Raw genomic sequence first — 21,008 nt, forward strand, 5'->3', positions numbered from 1 at the left:
CAATTTTTTTATTGTTACGCTAACTCGAGCAATTTTTCTCTTGAACTCCCAACTTTCAGAATCCTGGATTTATTGTTCTGAAGCCGATGCGTGGCACAGAATATTTTTCATAATATTTCTGCCTACTATGGAGGTAGTTTTTGGCTTTAATTAATCTAGAGAAGAATGTGAGGTAGGAAAGATGAGAAGTTTTGCATCACAAAATCAGGTAGTTAAATATAAAGAACACCAATTTCCATGACAGAGTAGTGTTGTGTGCTTTGCATGAACTATTTTTAATCGATCATTAGTATACAGAAGCAGTCATTTGAAACATTCAAACTAGTTTTGATTTCCACAGTAAATAAATGTTTCTAATGAAACTAATAATCCCCCCTTTTCCTTTCTTTTGGTTATTTCCACCTTTGGGAAGTCTACTTACAGTTTAGCCCTGTGTCGAGAGTGTAGTCTCCAAAACAGAACTGCAAAACGAATACCTAAAGATTAGTCTTGTTTTGCAAGTGGTGTTTTAATAAGTGCTGTTTGAGCCATCGCTGGGGCCTCTTGAGTGGCTCGACCAGTGAAGTCACACGTCTGCAACTCTGTGGTCACAGGTTCGAGCCCACCTCGCGTCACTAGGGTTCCCCAAGCTGGGGCACAGCCCTGACCAGTGCCGGGTGGGATGTGTTGGTCCAACCTACCCCGGCCTTAAACAGTGCAGTGACCTCACTGCCCATCGGGATGCGTGCAGGCAGACAGTGCCGTCAAGGGAAGCACCTCTCCTCCACTGAGCCTGTGCGTCTGTGACACCGGAAGGTTCCTCATTCTCCCCCCTGTGTGGTTGCGGGGCTCGTAGCCGCAAGACAAAATCTGAAGAAAAAAAAAACCGCACAGCCAATTATTCCAAATCAAATGGAGATTCTAAATGGCAAGAAATGAAACGTCTCTTCACAGAAATAATAATAAATAATAAAATTGTTTCCACGTGTTTTTAACACTTTTTCTGTCGCACTATCAACACGTACTGTATAGGCGGAGGGTTTTGTTTTATTTTGTTACTTTGTATCTTTAAGCCCGCTGTCGCTTCCATTTGCGTTGCAGCTGACGAAACAGCGCCTGGTGGACGCGGATGGCATCATCAACCCCAGTGCGTTTTACATCTACCTGTCTGCCTGGGTCAGCAACAACCCTGTGGCCTATGCGGCCTCCCAGGCCAACATCAGGCCCCACCCCCCCGAGTGGATCCACGACAAGACAGACTACATGCCCGAGACCAGGCTCAACAGTGAGTACGGCTCTTCCTTCCACCCCGCCGGCGCTTCAGCTACCAGTCCCATCCGCGGGGCAGAAAGCACCGCTTGTCGGAACAAATGAAGCACGTGTCCCTGTCCTCCCATCTCCAGAGCTGGCCTGAACATCTTAGTCATTTCAGTAAAAACTGAGTTATCTTCTTTTTATATAGCGATTCTTCAGGTCTTAATTTTTGTCATCTTGAAATATTGGGCAAACTTTGTTAAACAGAACTGGGCTGTTTTTGAGCACTTGTTCTAAAACCTGATTTAATTCCAGATTAGTCAGTGGTTTGGGTGCTGTGTTGCTCCTACTTAAATGAGTACTTAAAATGGAGTGTTTGTAGTTGATTTTTTAGATTTCCCCCTTTTTCTTTATGACAGCCATTCAGAGACCTTGCTCAGTTATTAAAAGCGCTTTTAAATATGAGGTTCTCCCTTTTGTGTAGCCTTATTTTCCATTCATCCCTGTGAGGGGGTGAAAAGGGACATGTTCCTCACTTCAGGGTTCTTAATGCAGCGGCAGAAATATGAGCTGCCACACATACCTACACTTCATGTAGTGCTGTTTGCAGGTGAGCAGGAGTGTGGGTGTGATTTCCACTTCCTCGACGGAGAGAGCAATGCGCAGAACCAGAGGAGTGGCCTCTTGTCCAGGAGGAAGACCCTGGGTTGATGTAATTTGTATTGAAGTCAGGGTTATCAGGCTGACTACTAGTTGTGGTTATTGGGCTGCAGCAGGGGGGCTCTTGGAAATGGAACTGGATAACAAGCACAGAGTGCTTCACTGTATTTGAACCCCGGAGCCTTGTGGCAGCCTTCCAAGTCTTGTCTTAATGGAAATTTATAGTTGAGATTATAATAGGGCAAATCATGTTTAGCAAGTCAGCTGAATGACCCTGCAGGGGCTGGAACACACAGAGGCAGCAACTAAAAACACTGGGATGATGGAGTTTTCAGGTTCATTAGACTGGAATGTTCTTTAAAAAAAAAACTGTATTATTAGCTCTGCATCAGGCTTGGAAATGAGGATTTTGTGATAATATGGTTTTAAGTGGGATATCTGAAGCCTTAATTATAGAGGATTAATGTCAGAAGAAACACCCAGTTGTATGTCACTCTATTTGATAACCGATAATTTTCTCCTCACTCACCCCCCAAAGCCAGTAAGGTGTGTTATAGTAAACTGTTCTTCGCAGTATCAATATATCTTCTGTTTCCAGGAAATGGTAGCTCTTAAACATACAAAGAGGAGTCAGTGTGCTCTGAGGCTCTGAGAAGGTGACTGGTTGTCTTGCTGGTGTAATCCCTTGGTGTTATCCATATGAGAGGGTTTCTGCAAGAATCTGAATGGATTGTACTGCTGAGATTCTGACCTTGTTCCTTATGAGTTTAACAAAGGCGAATGTTTACACGCAGCACATATTTTCCTTATGCTGATCACAGGTATCACTGCATGAAAAGCTTTAAGAATAAAAGTGCCGATAAAGAGAAAACGCAAACAGCTGGTACACAGGTGGCCTTATATAAACTATTATTTACTCCTTTCGTGTGCCTAGACTTACACACTGGAGTGTTTTCCACGTTGTCTTTTATGCGCTCAGCATTGAGTTTTATTGTGTCATGCTGTATCTCAGTGCCCTTCTTGTGTCCATGACATTTTGCTGTGATGGTAAAGGTAGTGCTCAAAATGCAACAAATGTTTTTCATGTATAGATTTTACTTGTCGTATTCCAGGATCCTTAATGACTCTGTATGGTTTCGAAACTGCATGTGGCTGTCTCTGGAGAGGGATTTTTATAGCTGGTAGGCGAACAAAGCCTTATGTGATCAGTAGGAACAAGGAGATGAAACGGCAAGAAGCCAGCTTTCGCAGACGCCCTTAATTTTACTAAAGCAAGTGAGACATTAAAATGTCATTTGAAGCTATTTAGTATTTAACCTTTTTGTCCTTCCGACACTGCTGCAGATGGCAGAAGGTTTCTCCAATGAAATGACATCTGTTTACAGAAGCCCAGCCATCGGGGTCACTAGGAGCTGCCTCTGTGGGCCTCTTTATAGAGCTGGGGTAATTGTGAGCTGATACAGAAGGTTTCAGGCCTCATTAAGACCAACATGGAAAGTTGATTATCAGAAAGGAATGTAATGAGAGGTTTATGTTTTTTTTTCTCTTTCGTTTTTTCTTTCTGTAGTTCCAGCCGCTGAACCCATCGAATATGCTCAGTTTCCTTTCTACCTCAATGGGCTGCGGGAGACACCCCAGTTTGTTGAAGCGATTGAAAGCGTCAGGTCAATCTGCAGCAACTACAGCAGACAGGGGTTGCCCAGCTACCCCAATGGCTACCCCTTCCTGTTCTGGGAGCAGTACATTGGCCTGCGCCACTGGCTTCTTCTGTCAATCAGCGTGGTGCTGGCCTGCACCTTCCTGGTCTGCGCGCTCTTCCTTCTCAACCCATGGACGGCCGGCATCATTGTAAGTCAAATGAAACTGTCAACCCACCACACGCCTTTCATCGGGCTACCTTTGCCATCGTTATGAAAGATCCGTCCTAGAAGTCTCATCTACTAAAAAAAACCAAAACATTTTAAGCAGTGCTCTTCCTTAAACCTGGAAAGAAAGTTTAGTTGTGGTTTTTCATGTGGTTTGCACGTTTATTAACAGGCTTTATGAAGTCGGAAGACAGTAGATTTAGCAGCAGGCTGGGTGTTTGTCTTCCTCCTTTTCCATATTTTGCCCCCCTTCTTATTATTCAGCAGCACATCCAAGGGGTATAAACTCATTTAAGGCTTTCCAAGTTGTTTTATTTTCTTTGTACAAGTAGAGGCATTCTGAAGCTGTTTAGAGTTCTCTCAACCATTTTTAAGCTAGTCTGATCTTTAGCCTGATGACTAAACGTTTCCAATTCCATGGCTAGATAGTTAGCTTTAGGATGTGCAAAGATTCAAAACTTGCCCAGTTTTTCCTCATGAAACACATTATAATTAATGAATTAACACATTATAATGGTTATTAATTATAATCTTTACATTTATGTAGTGCTTTGCAACCAGTGTTCACCAAGCACTTTACATATAAGGCAGGACCCCCTTCATACACCACAGAAGTGTAGGCAGCAGCCTCACTGCTCAGCAAATCAGGAGAGAGGTGAGAAATGAATTTTCTGAATTAAGAGGGACCTTAGGAAGGCCAGATCATTCAGACCTAAGAGAGAAACCTAAGAGGATAGCAGTCTTACGAACAGTGCCGTTAGATCTTTAATGACCCAGTAGTCAGGACCTCTGTTTCATGTTTCATCTGAAGTACAGCACTTCTTATTTCACTTGGAGCTCTCTCAGTCCCTACCAGGTCCGGCCTTGCTTAGGGTTTTGACAGTTGAGTAGATCAGGCAGCAAGGTGGTGATGTTACTGTCAGAGTTATCCAAGAGCTGATTTGTTTATTGGTAAAAAAGCTAAAGGTCACATTCATACCAGAGCCACAGAGGCTTGTTCTGGTTTACCATGGCATGAAACTAAGACTTGAGAGAACATGAAGAAAAAGAATGTGAATGAAGTTTGTACAACGTTGTTTTTAAAATGGCACATAAATGACCAAATATCAGGCAGGCGGTTTGAAGAAGGACGTTTCCAGCAGCACTGCGAATCCTAAAAAGACGTAGATGTTTCATGTAAAAACCATGTTGCGACAAGGATCTTAAATGCTGTTGTCCAGCACATTCTGGTTAATCCTTAACACATCTTATAAACATAATAAAAGCACTATTTGCCAGATAGTTTTTGAAGAGTGTTATTCTTGAGGTATGTCATTAGTTAATTCCAAAATATTTCAATGATGAGTTCTGGAACATATTGTATGTTCTTACAAATATTAGCACTGATCTATGCAATATTGGTCCTCAAATTAAAGAAAAGGCAGAAAATTTAGTGCAGACCCACTTTTTTTTTGGAAAGACCTGTTCTCTAATCTTGTCCTTTGTCCTTCGCATATCTATCTAGTCTTAGTATTTTACAGTTAATTAATTGCATAGTCTGTTCTGTCTATATTAAGCATTCTTACCACTTTGGTGTTAAACTGTAACTGTTAGAAAACTTTGCTGGAAAACACCTTTGAAAAAAATGTAAGCTATTTCATAGCGTTCTATACTTCAAAGATGCTCATAAAAGCCGTTTGCAATGTACCAAAGCAAACACAAAATCATAGACACCGTTTATTTAATCATATTAGAGGATTCTCATGTTTTAATTACAAAGATGAATTTTACCTTTTTAATGTTATGTAAACACTTTTTGCACTACTTTGTTTTTGCCAGTGTTTGTGAATTAATCTTTGTCAATCCCTCCCTTCATCAAAGCTTTCCATTTTGTTAGAAGACATAAGAGTGTAGTCTGGACTACTTTATCCTATAGTCTTTCAAAATAAATAGTTTGTTGTTTTCCTGGTAGCTGCAGACACTACAGAAATCTCTTTATTCTGTCCTAGCACATTGGTAGTTTAACTTGGGAGAATATTAGCTCTTGTGTTGACCTTAATGGAATTGGACTGCAGCTTAGAAAGAAAGATTGCCTGTGGTTTTATTGCTAGGGGTCTCAGTGTTTATCTTCCCCTATTTTGTCAAGGGGAAGTTTGTTTAGTCTACATGGTGCTTTTAGAGGCACTTGTTTAAAGTGAATTAGGATAGAAGTGAAGTAACACAGGCAACAGTGACTGAACTTGTGAATGCCCTTTTTCTTAAATACCATTAATATATATATACAAGCAGATGGGTGTTATCTGCTCTTCCAAAACCTGGCTCGTCAAAGTTCATTTTCAGACTTTAAAATTTGATTGGAGCAAATTTGTTCAATTATCTGGAGTTTCTGAAATCAATTAGTTGTCTAAATTAATAAACCTAAAACTGTTGGCCTTGGTTCCTGCAAGGCTGTGTTTTAGAGTTTGCCAGTGACATTTAAAACCTTAACACTTCGAAATAATAACCTCGGAGCCTCTGGGCTGGTACGAACAAGTTACACATACATACTGTTTACAGTACAGGATAAAGTATTTCATCTGACCTTTGTTAAGTAGATTTTTATTTTTCTTTCTCAATATGATTGAATTTATTAAACTTTATGAAATAGAATATAATCTAGCTTTTAGGGATATCTTAAATATTTGGTGTACCTTTCTTAAATTATATCAATTGAATATAAAATCATGTACAATTGCTCAGATGAATGCAAAAAAAAGCACCCTGTAGTTAAGTGTCACAAATTAAGAAGACTGTAGTAAACTTTGCCAGAGAGGAAACACTATACACAAACCATTGCTTTATGTAAATGGTTATTATTTATTCCAGAAGAAACTGAAGCCGTGAGTGTTTAACCTGTATTTAATCTTGGGTTTCTCCAGTGAACCTGTTAATAAATCATAGATAATCTTCTCACCAAATGATCACCCTGTCATTTGTAAAATTACATGCTTCTTTCAGTCAGAAGCTTAAGACGCCTTTAAGAACCCGAGAAAGTTGGGAAAAGTTAACTATAGGATATAATAACATAACAAACCAGGCACAACTACTGGATCCTTTAAATCAGGAACCAGCAAGAGGGAGAAATAGAAACCATGACTTCAATTATGAAAATGAAATCTGACAATCATGTGGCCTTGGTGAGACTGCTCAAGCAGAGATTATTCTTAAAAAGGGAGAAGGAAATGTGTGTTCAGATATTTAATGGAGGCCAACACATACACATAAACTTTTCGTCCTACGTACGTATTAAAACGGAAAGGAAAGCCACTGAAGGAAGGATAGACCTACTGTTGAAATGTTTATTACTTTTGACAAAATTGAAATTATTTCAGCTGCTATACTGGGTAGAATTAATAAACAACACTACCAAATGGATCTAATATCTGTTCTACTACCCTTACCTTAACCACATCGAATGTTTATGGGATAAATGTGATGGACGAAATTAACAGATTTCAGCCAGTCTGTGGGAGGCTGTTGGTGGGAATTCCAGATAAAAATGTCCAGAGATCCATATGTTTTAGAAGCTTAACTTTTCTTCAGAATAAAAGTTTATCTCTCCTTTCCCATTTTCTATTTGAGTAAAATTATATACAGATACAGACGTTTTTATGAGCAGGAATATTTCTTGCTTGCTTTGAGTTCAGTGTTTTCCTTTCTGTGTTTTATTGTAGGCTATATTTTACTCATCCCAATCCTCTTAAGCTGTACCCTGGATTTCTGGTCCATCCTTAAAGGTTTTACAAGCTAGATGAAAGAAAAGGTTATGGGCTTCAGATTTAACTGTTTGCTTTGTCCAAGTCACCCCCTTCCTCTCCCCACCCAACTCCCTTTAACCCACATTAGTTGCTGGGAGGCCCCCCAGTAACTTGACACTCATCAGATGATAATGGCATTTACTTCACTACTGACTTTGGGCCTGCCAGATTAGTTTTCACTGAAATCTGAATATTTACAAAATGCTGCCCAATCCAAAGAAATTAGCTTGACCTCTTTTGGTGAAATTTGTGTAGCCTCGCCTTCAAAATCACTGCTTTGAGATTAGGGAATAAAATTAGAAATACAGCAGCATTTTCTAAGGCTTTGATTGTATAAGCAGATATTTTCTTATAATTCACTTTTTATTCTTCATGTCAAGCAAAACTGACAGGTCCAAACCAACAGAGAATTCACATTGGCCTTGCCCACCAATTCCGTATGGAGCTGTTTAAATCGACATTTTTAAGGTTCAAAGCCTTTCTGTTCTGAGAAACGAGGGGGAGAGAGAAAAAGGTTCAAAAAAATTGTTTTGATTGCTGAAATGTCTCTCAAGTGTGGTGTTCCTGAAATGCAGCAAAAGAATAACAAGAAAGTGGAGGGTTGGAGCTTTCTGGTCTGTGTGGTAGCAGCTGACTCCATGGTGTTTAACCCTGCAGGTGCTGGTCTTGTCCCTGATGACTGTGGAGCTCTTTGGGATGATGGGCCTGATCGGGATCAAGCTGAGTGCTGTCCCTGTGGTCATTCTCATCGCCTCTGTGGGCATTGGAGTCGAGTTCACTGTCCATGTGGCTTTGGTGGGTGTTGTCACTCAATAGGTGTAGAAGCAACTCGAAGCTAATCAAGGTGTAGAAGCAGTTTGAAGAAGCTAATCACAATTAGCTCTAGTTTTATTTCACTCTGTTGCTAGAATGTGGGGCTTATGAGAGTATGGTATTCTACTGGTTTAAAGATCTCAATTTTAAGGCCACTTTTACACAAACTCATGTGGTTTAAATTAATTGTGTGTATGTATATAGCAAAAGTGGGAGGGAAAATCAACTCTGTGGATCATTGTTCACAGAGTTCTTCAGCGCTCGTATAATGCCTTCTGATCTCTACTGAGTGCCCTGTATGTTGGTACTGGACTAATATACGGTAGTGATGAACTATTTCTGGAAGAGGAAATATAGCCACTATAGCTTTGTATGTTTGGCATAAAGCTGTCAGTGGAAACTGGGTGGGAAAACTTTGCTAATTAAACAAATGTGTTATGTCCTCATACTAGAGCACAAATCAGTAGCATAACGGTACTGAGATATGTTTTATATTTTTTCTACATGACATTCAGTCACATCAACAATTTAAGTCCCCTCCCGTTCCTGTTAATGGGCATTATAATCTTTCTTATTTGCATCGTGTTTTCAGTGCTTTAGTTTTAACTGGGTAGAGGCGAAAGATAGCCTGGTTATCTTTGATTGGCCAATGAAAAAGAATTGAACTTCCTTTAGATAAAAGCACAGGGAGATGATCTGAGTTAAGCTGAACCCTCTTTGATTTTTAAATGCAGCTTTTACGCGTACTAGTTAAGGGGAAATGTCTGCATTTGCTTCAACCCTAATGTAAGCTGTACATCGGTGTGAAAATATGTCATTTTAGGACGTTAATATAATGGTTTCGCTTATCTGCCCTAAACTTCTTTTTGTCTTCTGTTTTTGCTGTTGCAGGCCTTCCTTACTGCCATTGGGGACAGGAACCGCCGCGCTGTCCTGGCATTGGAGCACATGTTTGCTCCCGTGCTGGATGGGGCCTTCTCCACGCTTCTTGGAGTTCTGATGCTCGCGGGCTCTGAATTTGACTTCATTGTCAGGTAATCATCTCGGCCAAACACGCGTGCACTCCGTGTCGATCCGGATGCGCTCCCGCCGCCGGGCCCTGAGAGAGCGCGGGCTCCCCTTCTGTGTTTTTCCAGTTGTTCCGGACATGCAGTGAGTTCAGTGTAGGCTTTAGAAACCCGCTCGAGTCAATCGCTTGATGCCCATCAACTGTTAAGAGTTCTCTCTTCAGCTGTTTTTTTTATAAAGCAGCAAATCTTATGGGAACATATCCCTTGAGAAGGTTTATAGTCTGTCGTGTTCTTCCTAACATCAGTGGTTTCCAATGTAAATATGAACGACAGGCATGCCAGCACAACTACAGTGAGAACAGTTTTCCATTGCTTGTATGTTTTCAGTTGTTGGAAGAAGTCTTGTTTGTTGCAGTAGAAAATGATCTTGAGGATATAAGCCAACAGGGTATGCAGTAAATATTTACACACTTTGACTTTGTGTGTTACACATTGTGTGGAGCGTAGTTCGAGGTTGGTGTCGAATTCCCTTGTTAAGGCTATGGTCCTCGTTTGGTCTTAATTGCCGTCATGAAAGAGTTAAAGATTTTCTCTGGGTGCCAGTAGTTGAGGCATTTACCTGAAGATCTGTGAGGCGTGGAAACCATTTACCCAGCTCTCACTGCTGCTTTTCTTCTGTCTTTCTAGTGCGAGTTTTGTTTTCCTTCTGCTGAAGCGTGTCATTTTCTGTGCTTCAGTGTTTGTGAAAGGAAGTGCCTTGCAAGATTACCTTCTCCTGGTGGTTGACCCAGGTCTAACCCATGACTCGGAACAAATGTTTAAGGGGAGATGTTCTGAAGGCACCACAGTGCAGAAATGTTTAAGTGGGAATAGGCTGGCGTGTATGTCTTGTTTATGTATTTTAGTGGCTTCTTTTTTTTGGAAGTGATTAGTGTGAGGTGGGGCGATGGAGATACCAGTTATATTAAATCCAGGAGGTACTGGACTATACTGTAGATGAAAACGTTAAGATTTCTTACCTATATGATTTTCTGATGCCCACATAATCCCTATAGGTTGTAATGTACAAAAAGATTTTTTTCTCCTTTTTCCATCTATGCTTCCTCTGCGTAAACAAACTTCAGTTTGCTATAGCGAAAGAATACGAAAAGCGGTTCGGTGCCAGAATGAGATGTTATAGTATCTGAGCATGTGGGTGTATACCAGTACTAAACAGAGGAAAGCTGTTCTCCCTCAGTTTCAAACTAATCTTGAGAGCAGAGGCAAATTAAGCTGAGGGATTTACTGTTTGGGGCTGAAGGCAGCCTGTCGCTTGTGGGTTTAATTAAGAATCAGGAGTTCATCAGTCCAGTCAAGGGACTAGTTTTTTTTTTTCCTGGGCAATTTGAGAAGAGCAGTGAAACAGATGCCTTTCCTTCGCTAAACAACCAGTAGAGCTCTGCAAGCAGAAATTGTCTCGTGTTCCTAGTAACACTGCTTCTTTGTGATGGGTGCTTGTGGCTGTTGGATGGCGGGGGTGAGGGGCAGGTTGCTCTGGAGAAGGGACAGCACAAATAAAAACCTTGACAGGAGCTCAGGTATGGCTCTGGGCAAACCCGACCTTCCCAGCCGAAAATGGACGGACTCCACTTTTTGTCTGCATACGGGAGCTGAGGGTCAGCAGTGCTAGACTTGAAATGAATCGCTCAGAATGCGGAAAGGTTCTGCCATTTTAACTCTGTACTTCTGTAAAGGCACTTTAAATGACAGCGTCTCACTGTTATACTAAATGTGATAAAAAGCAGCTACCCAATATTTTGAACCTTCCTTTCATAGAAATTGTTTGGCTTTACTGTCACATTCCTAAGTATGGTGACAGATGTGTACTGTTCTGAGCACCTCCATCATTTTCAAAGTGGTACACTTAACAAACATGGAAGATTAGGATTATTTTCCTCTTTTCTTTCTTCCTGTCAGAATTGGATTTGGGTTTTCACGTATTATCCATGGCAAACCTCTCAAGGTTGTATCCTGCGTGTAGCATTCTGAGAAATCATACAGTAGGAAGTGAAATAATGAGAGGTGAGAAAGAGAAGTCGCTGATTAGCTAGGGAGACTGAAATGAGCAGTATCTGAGAATTAGGAGCTACAGGTGATACAGAAAATACCTCATTGATTAAAAGAGAATTTGTGGTGTTGATTTGTCTATATCCACTTGTATTGATTGATTAGGAATACAGGGATACGATATGAACTAAGAAAATACGTAATGTGAAGCATCTGGAAGATCCTGTGAAAAGCACTGTGTAAAAAAGAATAAATATTATTATTTACTTTTATTATCATTTATTTAAAAGTTTTTTTTACCTGTTAAAGGGGGCATTTTACAAAACTTTTTTTGGGGGGGACTTTTTAGTATTCAGAATCAAATATTTAAGGTTTTAGTGTAAACATTCACTGTACCATAAAACCCTGGGCAGCATTTTTAAACTTAAAGTAAGGGTTTTTTCATAGGCACAATTCTTGCTTGAATAATGGGGTAATGTCCCTATAGAGCTCAGATAATACTAAATAAGGGCTTTTGCGCTAAGTGTGCGTTCATCGGAATAAACAGGAGAAGAGGGCGCCACTACATTGCCACACTGTCAAGAGAAACCCATTATTTCGGCAGATTCAATAATAAAAAGTCTCCTTAGGCCAAACCATTAGAACCATTAGTTATGAATGTGTCGGTGAGTTTAGTCTGAGCTCCAGCTGTGCTGCATACCAGCTGGCAGGAGCCTTCCTCTCCAATGACAGGCTTACCTTGACTCCCAAAGGATCCTCCATCTTAACCCTGAATTATGGGAAGTCCCTTTCTACTCCTTGTCTCCCAGTGTTTTAATTATTTTTATTTTTTTTTGTGGTTGAAACGCAAATATGACGTGTTGCTAAGTCATCACAGAAAAGCTAAGGTGCTGTGAAAGATTAAGGCAGTGGAAGAGTCTGCACTGTGGTCCAAAATGGCAATATGCACTCCTTTAAAATGAAAAGCAAAATTGCAGTTTGGAGATATGTCCCTGCAAACGGAACTTGCAGAATTTCAAAAGAAGCTGTACTTAATGACTGAGGAAGTAGGGAGAGAGGGGGGCCTTACCTGCTACACTAGAGATTTAATTAGGGATTGGATTGTGGGATGCAGGAGAATTTCACAGTGGATTAGCCGCTGAGAGAACAGCCCTTCTCTTCCTCCTAGACTAAATTGTTTAAATTCTACACCCTTCACTTCATTTGTTTGCTTCTGCAGGGTTTTCATTAGTGAGGCCCCCTTTCTTTGTGTGCTATTTGAGTCCCTCCAGCCCGTGGCTCCACATACCACCTTCTTGGGGTTTTTAGCTGTTTTCTTTTCTTAGTTCTAATCAGCAGTATGTATTACCAAGTTCTTATAATTATGAATTAACCAACTAACTTTCTTCCCTCTTTTTGTGCTTTTAACCAACTAACGCTCTTGCTCTTTGGGGACATAGCCTTACAGAAGGTAAAACAACTTTGCTTTTTCTTCATACTAAAATACTGTGTTCTGATTATGTGTTTATTTTTGGATTTGTAGTTTTTCTTTTAGTGTGCATCTGCGGGACTATTTCAGTTAAGTCATAAGTGGGGTTTTTTTCTGCAGGTACTTCTTCGCTGTGCTGGCAATCCTGACTGTGCTTGGAGTTCTGAATGGACTGGTGTTGCTTCCTGTTTTACTGTCATACTTTGGCCCGTATCCTGAGGTAAGTCCTTACGTCCGCTGAATCTATTATTATTATTATTATTATTATTATTATTATTATTATTATTATTATTATTATTATTATTGTTATTGATGTTAATTCTGTGGCTTCGCTAAGTAGATTGAGTACATGGACCTTGGTAGTACTGTGAACATATTCATGCTTATTTCTTTACTTCCTTTAATGTACCAGATGGAAAATTTCCTTGGCAGGCAGGTGAAAGACATAACACAGCACATGATGGGTTCATGTTGTATTAAATGTATAAACAAATAAGAAACGTGCATGTATAAGGAGGGGAGTAGGAAACGTGAGGGCATTGAGATGAGAATTTGTAAGGCACTGTATGTTGACAAGGGACGCTGTGAGATGCCCTGAGACCCAGGAATGAGTTGAGCTGGTCCCCCCTGCACTGAAGGGGCCGTCCCACAGCTACCTCACTTTCCGCCTCGGCGCTCCCTCCGCAGGTGTCTCCCGTCGACGGGAGGAGCCGCTTGCCGACCCCGTCCCCCGAGCCGCCCCCTCGCGTCGTGCGGTTCGCAGTCCACCCCCGGCCCCCGACCAACGGCTCCGACTCCTCGGACTCGGAGTACAGCTCCCACACCACCGTCTCCGGGGTCAGCGAGGAGCTGCAGCAGTACGACTCCCGTCGCCACCCGGCTCACACCACCCGCCGGGTCCTGCTCGAAGCCACCGAGAACCCAGTCTTCCCGCGCTCCACCGTGAGTGTCTGAGATTAGTCCCTGCTTTCCCCTATTGTTCATTCACTGTTTAATTAGAGGCCCTGGGTGAGTATCGTAAGGGGACAGGAGGGCTGGGGTGGTGTATTAAAGGTAAGGGTATAGTCACAGCCTTGTTTTTCCCTTGAAGGCATCGGATAATTTGTCCCCAGTTGTCTGGAAATCGAACTGACCATGCGTCACACTGATATAGTACCTGATACAATGAGAAAAGATATGAAAAAACAGGTTTTAAGTAGATGATTGGATATTTGCGACAAACACATTAAGAGCTAGTAACAAATTATTCCTTGGCCATTCCTTGAAGCTAGGCCTGCTTCAGTCTAAGGCCTCAACTAAAAGTAACACAATATCTTCGAGAGATAGTGCGGGTTTTTCCTCTAAAATCGTTGCAGGATTTTGAGAACAATTCGTGCAGCTATGCCTGGCACATAGTGAAAAGGAAATAAGACGGGCTGAACGCTGTGCAATCTGTTGTTATGTCCCGAATTTCGAGATGCGTGCTAAAGGGGGACTGTTCCCTCCGGCAGGCCATACCTCTAGAAGCCAGGCAGCAGCGGCCCAGGCCCTGGCCCCGGCCTCCCGCCCAGCCGCAGGAGCACGCCCGGAGGTACAGCAGCAGGGACCCCAGAAGGGACTCGGCGAGGGACAGCCAGCAGCAGCCGCCGCCGCCGCAGCAGCAAGCACCCCCTCACCGGCCGCGCATGGACGCTTTCGAAACTGCTACTGAAGGGCGTTCGGGCCCCGGTCGCAGGGACCGCTCAGGGCACCGCTCCCAACCCCACAGCACTAGACACCAAGCTTTCACCGCCGCGGGTCCCTCAGGGCCAGCGTACTGCCAGCCTATCACCACCGTGACTGCCTCGGCCTCCGTCACGGTCGCTGTGCATTCACTCCCCGGCCAGGGCCCGCATTACCCAGCATTCCCCTCTCCAGAGGGCTCCCAGCAGGCGGATCCCGGACCCTTCGAAGACCCCCACGTGCCTTTTAACATTCACAGCAACAGGAGGGACTCTAAAATGGAGGTCATGGAGCTGCAGGATGTAGAATGTGAAACGCAGAGTGAGGTTGAGCAGGAGAGCTCTGCCAGTTAAGGTGAGTTTCCCTGGGTCTGAGTACCCACTTGACAGAATGTTTCTCTTTTGGTAAAATCAGATTTGCTCAGTTCCGCTCCTTCTGTAACATCATTTTACGTTTTGGGGTATTTTTTGTGGGATAAAAATATATTTAAAATTGAGAAGTATTAACATAGTCTTCTAAATCATCTTACATAGCAACAGTGATATTTAAACATAAGCAAGTTATGTATGTGTATTTTATGTGCAGATTTAAAGGCTTTCGGGTTTCTATACTTTGCTGCTGTCATGGAAATTAACCATATTGTAAGTTCTTTGCAATCTGAAATTTCAGATTTAGAAAGATCTCCAGTTTTAGTGAATGTTTAATATGAAAATGCTTTTCTTTTAAAGAATTAAGGTGCTTGACAGACACCTTCTGGGCACTGAGGAACTAGAAGAACAAAGATATTGGCTTTATTTTGCTTTAATGAGATTTGTGTTTGGTTCCAGTGAGAGAGTTCTGAAGCACAAAAGGCCAAAGATGGGGAGTCCTTCTGTTCTGAACCTGCAGGAGAACTGCTTGAAGTTAGGGAAATCTACATACATGCTGCATCAGGAAGATGGTTCACTGTTACTGTAACCTAGTGTATTATTTTGTCAAATATATATATATAAATATTTAAAAGATGTAAACATGTGTATAATACAAATGTAAATTAGCTGTAATGTAGGAGACAAACAACTCCTGTTAATAGACTGGGGACAACACTCTGTGTAATCTATACTGTACACTCATCTGTGTATCTGTGCCACGAGTAAGCTTAATCTAGTCATACATTTCAGCATAAGTTGTTGCTGCTTAAATATTGTATAATTTACTTGTATAATTCTATGCAAATATTTCTTTTATGGTATAGTAATTTGTGAGATTGTGTAAGAGCAGTGGATGTGTGAGTGTGTATAAAGGTACGCATCTTGTTTTTAAATGTTAATTTTCATATCACAAACCTGTGGTAGTATGAAATGTTACTGTTTAACTTTCAAACACGCTATGCGTGATATTTAAAATGATCAGATATGAAGAAAAAAGCACGTTAATCTTTGTGAGTGGCTGAAACTCTTTTGCTTGTTTTTTCCTTTTTTCTCTGATACTGTATCTCGTATCTGGTGTTTTTTACTGTAAAACAGCCATTGGTGCACTCACATTCCAGTCAGAACTGTTACCCCTTCACTGCCAAACACAACAGAACCTAAAATGTGAAATGGCAATAAAGTCTGTTTTAATTACCTAAGAAATTCACTGTTAATATTTCAAATCTGCCATTCTTTAATTTGTTTCCACTTTATTGTTTATTAAAGAATGTTAACCAGTTTTTATTCCCAATGGGGAAAATAAAGACAGGATTAGTGTTAAAGAAGCAGAAGTTAGGTCATTGGCTTTTTAGATAATTAAAACAGACTTGCCTACAGAGGATCTTGTGAAAACTTTTTTTTTTACTGATGTGTTAATGAAGATGCCAGTTACACAAGCTCTTAAAAGATCAAAGAGTAAACTGGAAATGCCTGCAATTTATTTTTTTTTGCCATATGCCATAAATGCAACTTCTCAAATTCTAAAGTAAAGCACTGTCGCAGTATCCATATAGGTATAAGCTACAACTAGATCTGATTTAACCTCGCACTTGAACTTGACTGCGGTAAAAACGCAGTATCTACAGTGGAAAAATAGCGCTGGCCCTTTTTATTGTTTTTGTTATTCCTCTTATCCCGCTATTCCGTACTTCAGATAAGCTTCAATGACAAGTACACCAACGGTTAAGCACTGAATGGCCCTACTAAACCGGCACACTGTCTGATTCCCCAAAGTTTTAATGACAGCGAAGACAACTGGCCTCAATTTAGCTCTCGCAGTCGATTGACCTGAGATCATAAAAATCCACAACAAAACTGTATGACACTAATTGGAAGCTACCCTCAACTGCCAAGTGTACATGAGACTGTGTCAGAGGTCGGACAGGCCTCCTACTGCTGCTAGGTTGGTGTCTGTCTGTCAGTCACTCTCGCTTGCCTTTCCCCTCTTGTGTAAGTCTTTCTTTTGAACACTGCAGTACGTTGGCCTTTTTTCCCCTATTGTGTATTATGTACTGTCTGCTGCTTCTGCAAAACGTAGATGTTTTTCTCCTCAAGTCACATTGGCCAAAGGAGAAATCCACAGCTGGCAACTATTTTATCCTTTTTTTATTTTTTTTTTATTTTTTTACTTTTTTTGGTGATATTTATATTTTTGTATGATAAGATTTTTTTTTTCTGACATTATTGTTCATATGCCAGTTTATAACAAAACAAATGCAGGGAATTTTATTTCTATTGAAAACACTATTACAGCTATGTTTTTACTTTAATGGATTGTTTATCTGTATAAAGTGCTTACTAATGTTAAATAGGAAAAAAGATTATATAACATTTACATTAAGGACTCAATGTAGCTCTTAGACTGAGGATGTAAAAGGAAAAATTCTGGGTCTCACTGACTGCCATTTTTTTGGTAGAAGTGGGTTTGTGTCATTTCAGTTACAAAGATAAATGTATGCCATATAATTTATTTATATGAAAATTTATTTTTGTAGTGTACATAGTAGTTGTCAAGTCTTTTGACAGAAGTATATTTTTAAAGAGTTTATATGTAATGATACCATTTTGTTGGAACATAACAGAGATTTTGTTACAGTGTACACTTTCAGTGCTAATTTGCTCTCAGACAAATGATGTCCATACAGTATTACAGGAGAGTGAAAAATTCAAAAAGCTGCAAAATGTTTGTGTTTTTGAACGTCTAGCCATGAAAGTAGTAATTGTACTAGCTCTCTAAATATTAATGTTCAAACACTGATAGAATTCTAACAAATAAAAATATTATAACTTATTTGTCTCATTTGTTTGTAACTCTAATAAAAAGAATCTAAAAGGAAGCTTTTCAGTTGAAGTTGGGTTTGTCAAGATATTGCCTCTTTTTAACAGAAGATATTCAGTCTCAGTAATTAAAACAACACATACAGTAGAGTCTTTTATTAACAAAGTTATGTCATTTAACCCATTCACATGCTAAAGTCTTATTTTTGATGTTTATATCACATGAAAAACAGTTAAAATAATCAGTGTTTTATGAAAGCTACCAGTACAACAGAGAAAGATTATAGGGGGATCCAGCATCTTGACAAGGTAAACAGGTTATTTTTGTCATGTTTTCCTCCTATTTTACACGATTCTGCACCTTGTGGTTTCGGTATATTAACAGTACAAGAGAGTTATTGTGCCCCGCCTCCAGTATTTAAAAGCACTTGCTCCAATATTTACGCAAGGGCCTGGCAAGGAACGCATAACCATTGCCAGCATGTGAATGAAAGTTTAGTCAGTTCATAGAAAAAGCATCCCTGTAAGAAAAACATCAACCATCCCACAGATTTTAATTTTCAAATTTGTAGTTTCCTTTGAAGAAAGAAATTTTCACACTTGGTTCTTCACTTTGTTGCCATTGTCTTTACTGTTTCCATAGAAACAGCAGCTTTGGTCTTGCCACTCTGTTTTACCCAGTGCTGCCTGCTGTATGTCAGAGGGCGTCTGTCAGGAAGTCGTTGGATATGACCAAATTGCTCCAACAGTACAGTATGTGGAGATCTTAAATCATCAAATTTGGGGTTTTAAAACCCCAAAAAACTCATTACTCAAAACTCAAACTCATTTTAAAAAAAAACTCATGCCCTCACCTGGATCTCATAATTTGTTAATCAGTGAATGCACTGTAACCAGTTTTCAAATAAGTATTCTAGAAGCGAAACAGCAAAACTAACATGGTCATTTAAATTTTCAGAATGCTTTTGATAAAATTCCTTTAAAAAATTAATTCTCAAATTGCAAGAATTAGGCATTCAGAGAAATAGTTTGAGTAGGTAGCTACATCAGCATGCGTAGGCTTTAAAGGCACAGGTAAAGGTTTATTCCATGTTGAAAGAAAAAGAACAGAGACAACATTTTGGTTGTGGATCTGTCAACATACTGTAAACACCTAAGCCCTTTTCAAAAGTAGTGCCTTGAAACTTGTTTTCTCTATCCTATAATTATGTGTTATTATGTCATCACCAATTCCTGGTACTCCTGAACACCACAGGTACTTTCTCTCATTCTCTGAGGGTACAAGGCATCTGTCTATACTCGCCCCATGATCTTTGTTGTCAGCTCTGGCCCATGGTTGATATGGCAGTGGGTCCCCATCCCTCTGATCTTCCATCTTCTTGCGTCCAACTGATGCAGTGTCAGCCCTCATCTCTTCCCTCGCCCTATCCTCACAATTTTCCATCAGCAGCCTCACAAGTTCTCTGGACTCTTGTTTGTCAATAGGTTCATCTCTTCAGGTGTTATTTTTTCTTCTTTTGGAGGTTCCAAGTGGAATCCGTACTCATCATTTCAGTAGTACACAATAATATTATAATAGTACAATTGGTTACTCACTACCGGTGCAGATAACCTCGTCTCTAGTCAATATAGCAATCTGATCTCTAACAATTTTGACTCCACTGCCACCTGTTTTCTGACTTGCTTTCCAACGTTTGCATCATACATGATTCTCATTCACTCCACACTATGGCACACATGCTCCAATCTGTGATTCTCTGAATCCTCACATGTCTAAATTGACTTGATCAAACAAAACTCCTGTACCACTAGCTGCACAACCTTATGGCCAGTGCTGTCATTACATTAACCAGACAAATTAATGCCACACATTAAAATACTAAGTACAGTCCCTTTATGTTCATAGTCTTATCACATTCATTAGAATCAGACCGAACTAATGAAATGAAGTCATGAAAAAAAAAAGTGTGGAAAAAGAATCAAATGGTAATCTCACTCTTCAGCTCTCTTGCATATAAATATTCGCCTGCTGAGCCCCCCCTTCTGTGAAAAATTTCCAGCACACCACTCTTCACCTCATCTTCACCCTTGCAGCGGCCTCCATATTTTATTTCTTGCAGCTGAGGAGGGTTTTGTCATAACCTCACCAAGACAAGTTAAAGCCAAACAATATAATCCTTTTATATTTGTCATCTCATTGCATTATTTAGAATTTGGTTGAACTGCTGAAATGTGTGCTTGTTACTTGTACAGTATGTAATATCCTGGAGTTTTCTATGAAGAGCTGACTGAACATTGCACTACTCTCGACGATACCATTACAGAAATGAATGCATTGCTTTTCCTTATCTTCTGTTTACAATGGAAGCCTGTTTCCGCCAGGGAGTAATAAAAACACGCTATGGTATCTCGCAATTGCATCTTAAAAACTCTGAATTCTGACTTTATATCTCAGAATATAAATAGAATAATAACAGAATAAATATATATAGCTCAGCTGGCAAGACCTGGGTTCGAGCCAATGCAGTGAGGCACGAACTAGGGTGGGAGTGGCAAGGGCCACAAGCCCTAGAACCCGAGTCCGTTACAGTAACAAAAGGACAGACAATGAAATGTGGGCTATTTCGAAGTCGCAACTGTGAGATAAAAAGTCGTAAGTTTTTAAGTCGTAATTCTGAGTTTTTACGTCGTAATTGCGAGATACCATAGCACGTTTTTTTTTACTCCCTGGCAGAAACGGGCTTCCATAGTACAAACAGAAGAGATGATAGAGGCTAATACAGAGGGTTGATATGACTGGAGGTTTGCAAGGAAATTAAAAGCAGCAATAGAACTGTCTCTGAACTACGGACCTGGGTGTTTGACTTCTGTAGTGAGAAGAGAAGGGGGTGTGAGAGAGGAGATAAATACTGTAGGAAATGGTTCCTCACAAGTAATGTTTTACAGCTGTGCTGCTACTCCGTGAAGACTCCATATACAGGTGTTGGCCATGAATTGTAGAGTGTACTGTTCGCTGTTATAGGAGATGACTTTCTTTGTTTCCACCATAGCTCAGAGAATAATTAATACATATTAAACTGTAGAGCCACAGAACTTATTCTAAAACTCTTTCTGTATGGATGTCACTTGCCTGCACAGGGTGGGTGAAAGATACATTTTTAATTGTTCGACAACGTTACTCTTGTTAATCAAGTATATTTAAATTATTT

General features: G+C 40.4%; 1 protein-coding gene across 3 annotated transcripts in view; it reads left to right on the top strand.

The window, feature by feature from the left end:
* Positions 1-17,812, top strand: part of ptch1 (patched 1) — a 76,593-nt gene extending 58,781 nt beyond the window's left edge. For all 3 annotated transcript variants that reach the window (XM_088630030.1, XM_088630028.1, XM_088630029.1), the window contains exons 17-24: positions 1,081-1,264; positions 3,461-3,741; positions 8,192-8,329; positions 9,239-9,381; positions 12,992-13,091; positions 13,559-13,813; positions 14,362-14,926; positions 15,400-17,812. In XM_088630030.1, the coding sequence (XP_088486156.1) occupies positions 1,081-1,264; positions 3,461-3,741; positions 8,192-8,329; positions 9,239-9,381; positions 12,992-13,091; positions 13,559-13,813; positions 14,362-14,925 (1,665 nt within the window). In that variant the 3' untranslated portion in view covers position 14,926; positions 15,400-17,812. The remainder of the gene's footprint in view (positions 1-1,080; positions 1,265-3,460; positions 3,742-8,191; positions 8,330-9,238; positions 9,382-12,991; positions 13,092-13,558; positions 13,814-14,361; positions 14,927-15,399) is intronic.
* Positions 17,813-21,008: the final 3,196 nt, after the last annotated feature.

This window comes from Lepisosteus platostomus, chromosome 4 (genome assembly GCF_059453375.1).
Source record: "Lepisosteus platostomus isolate fLepPlt1 chromosome 4, fLepPlt1.hap1, whole genome shotgun sequence".
In the NCBI taxonomy this organism is placed as follows: Eukaryota; Metazoa; Chordata; class Actinopteri; order Semionotiformes; family Lepisosteidae; genus Lepisosteus; species Lepisosteus platostomus.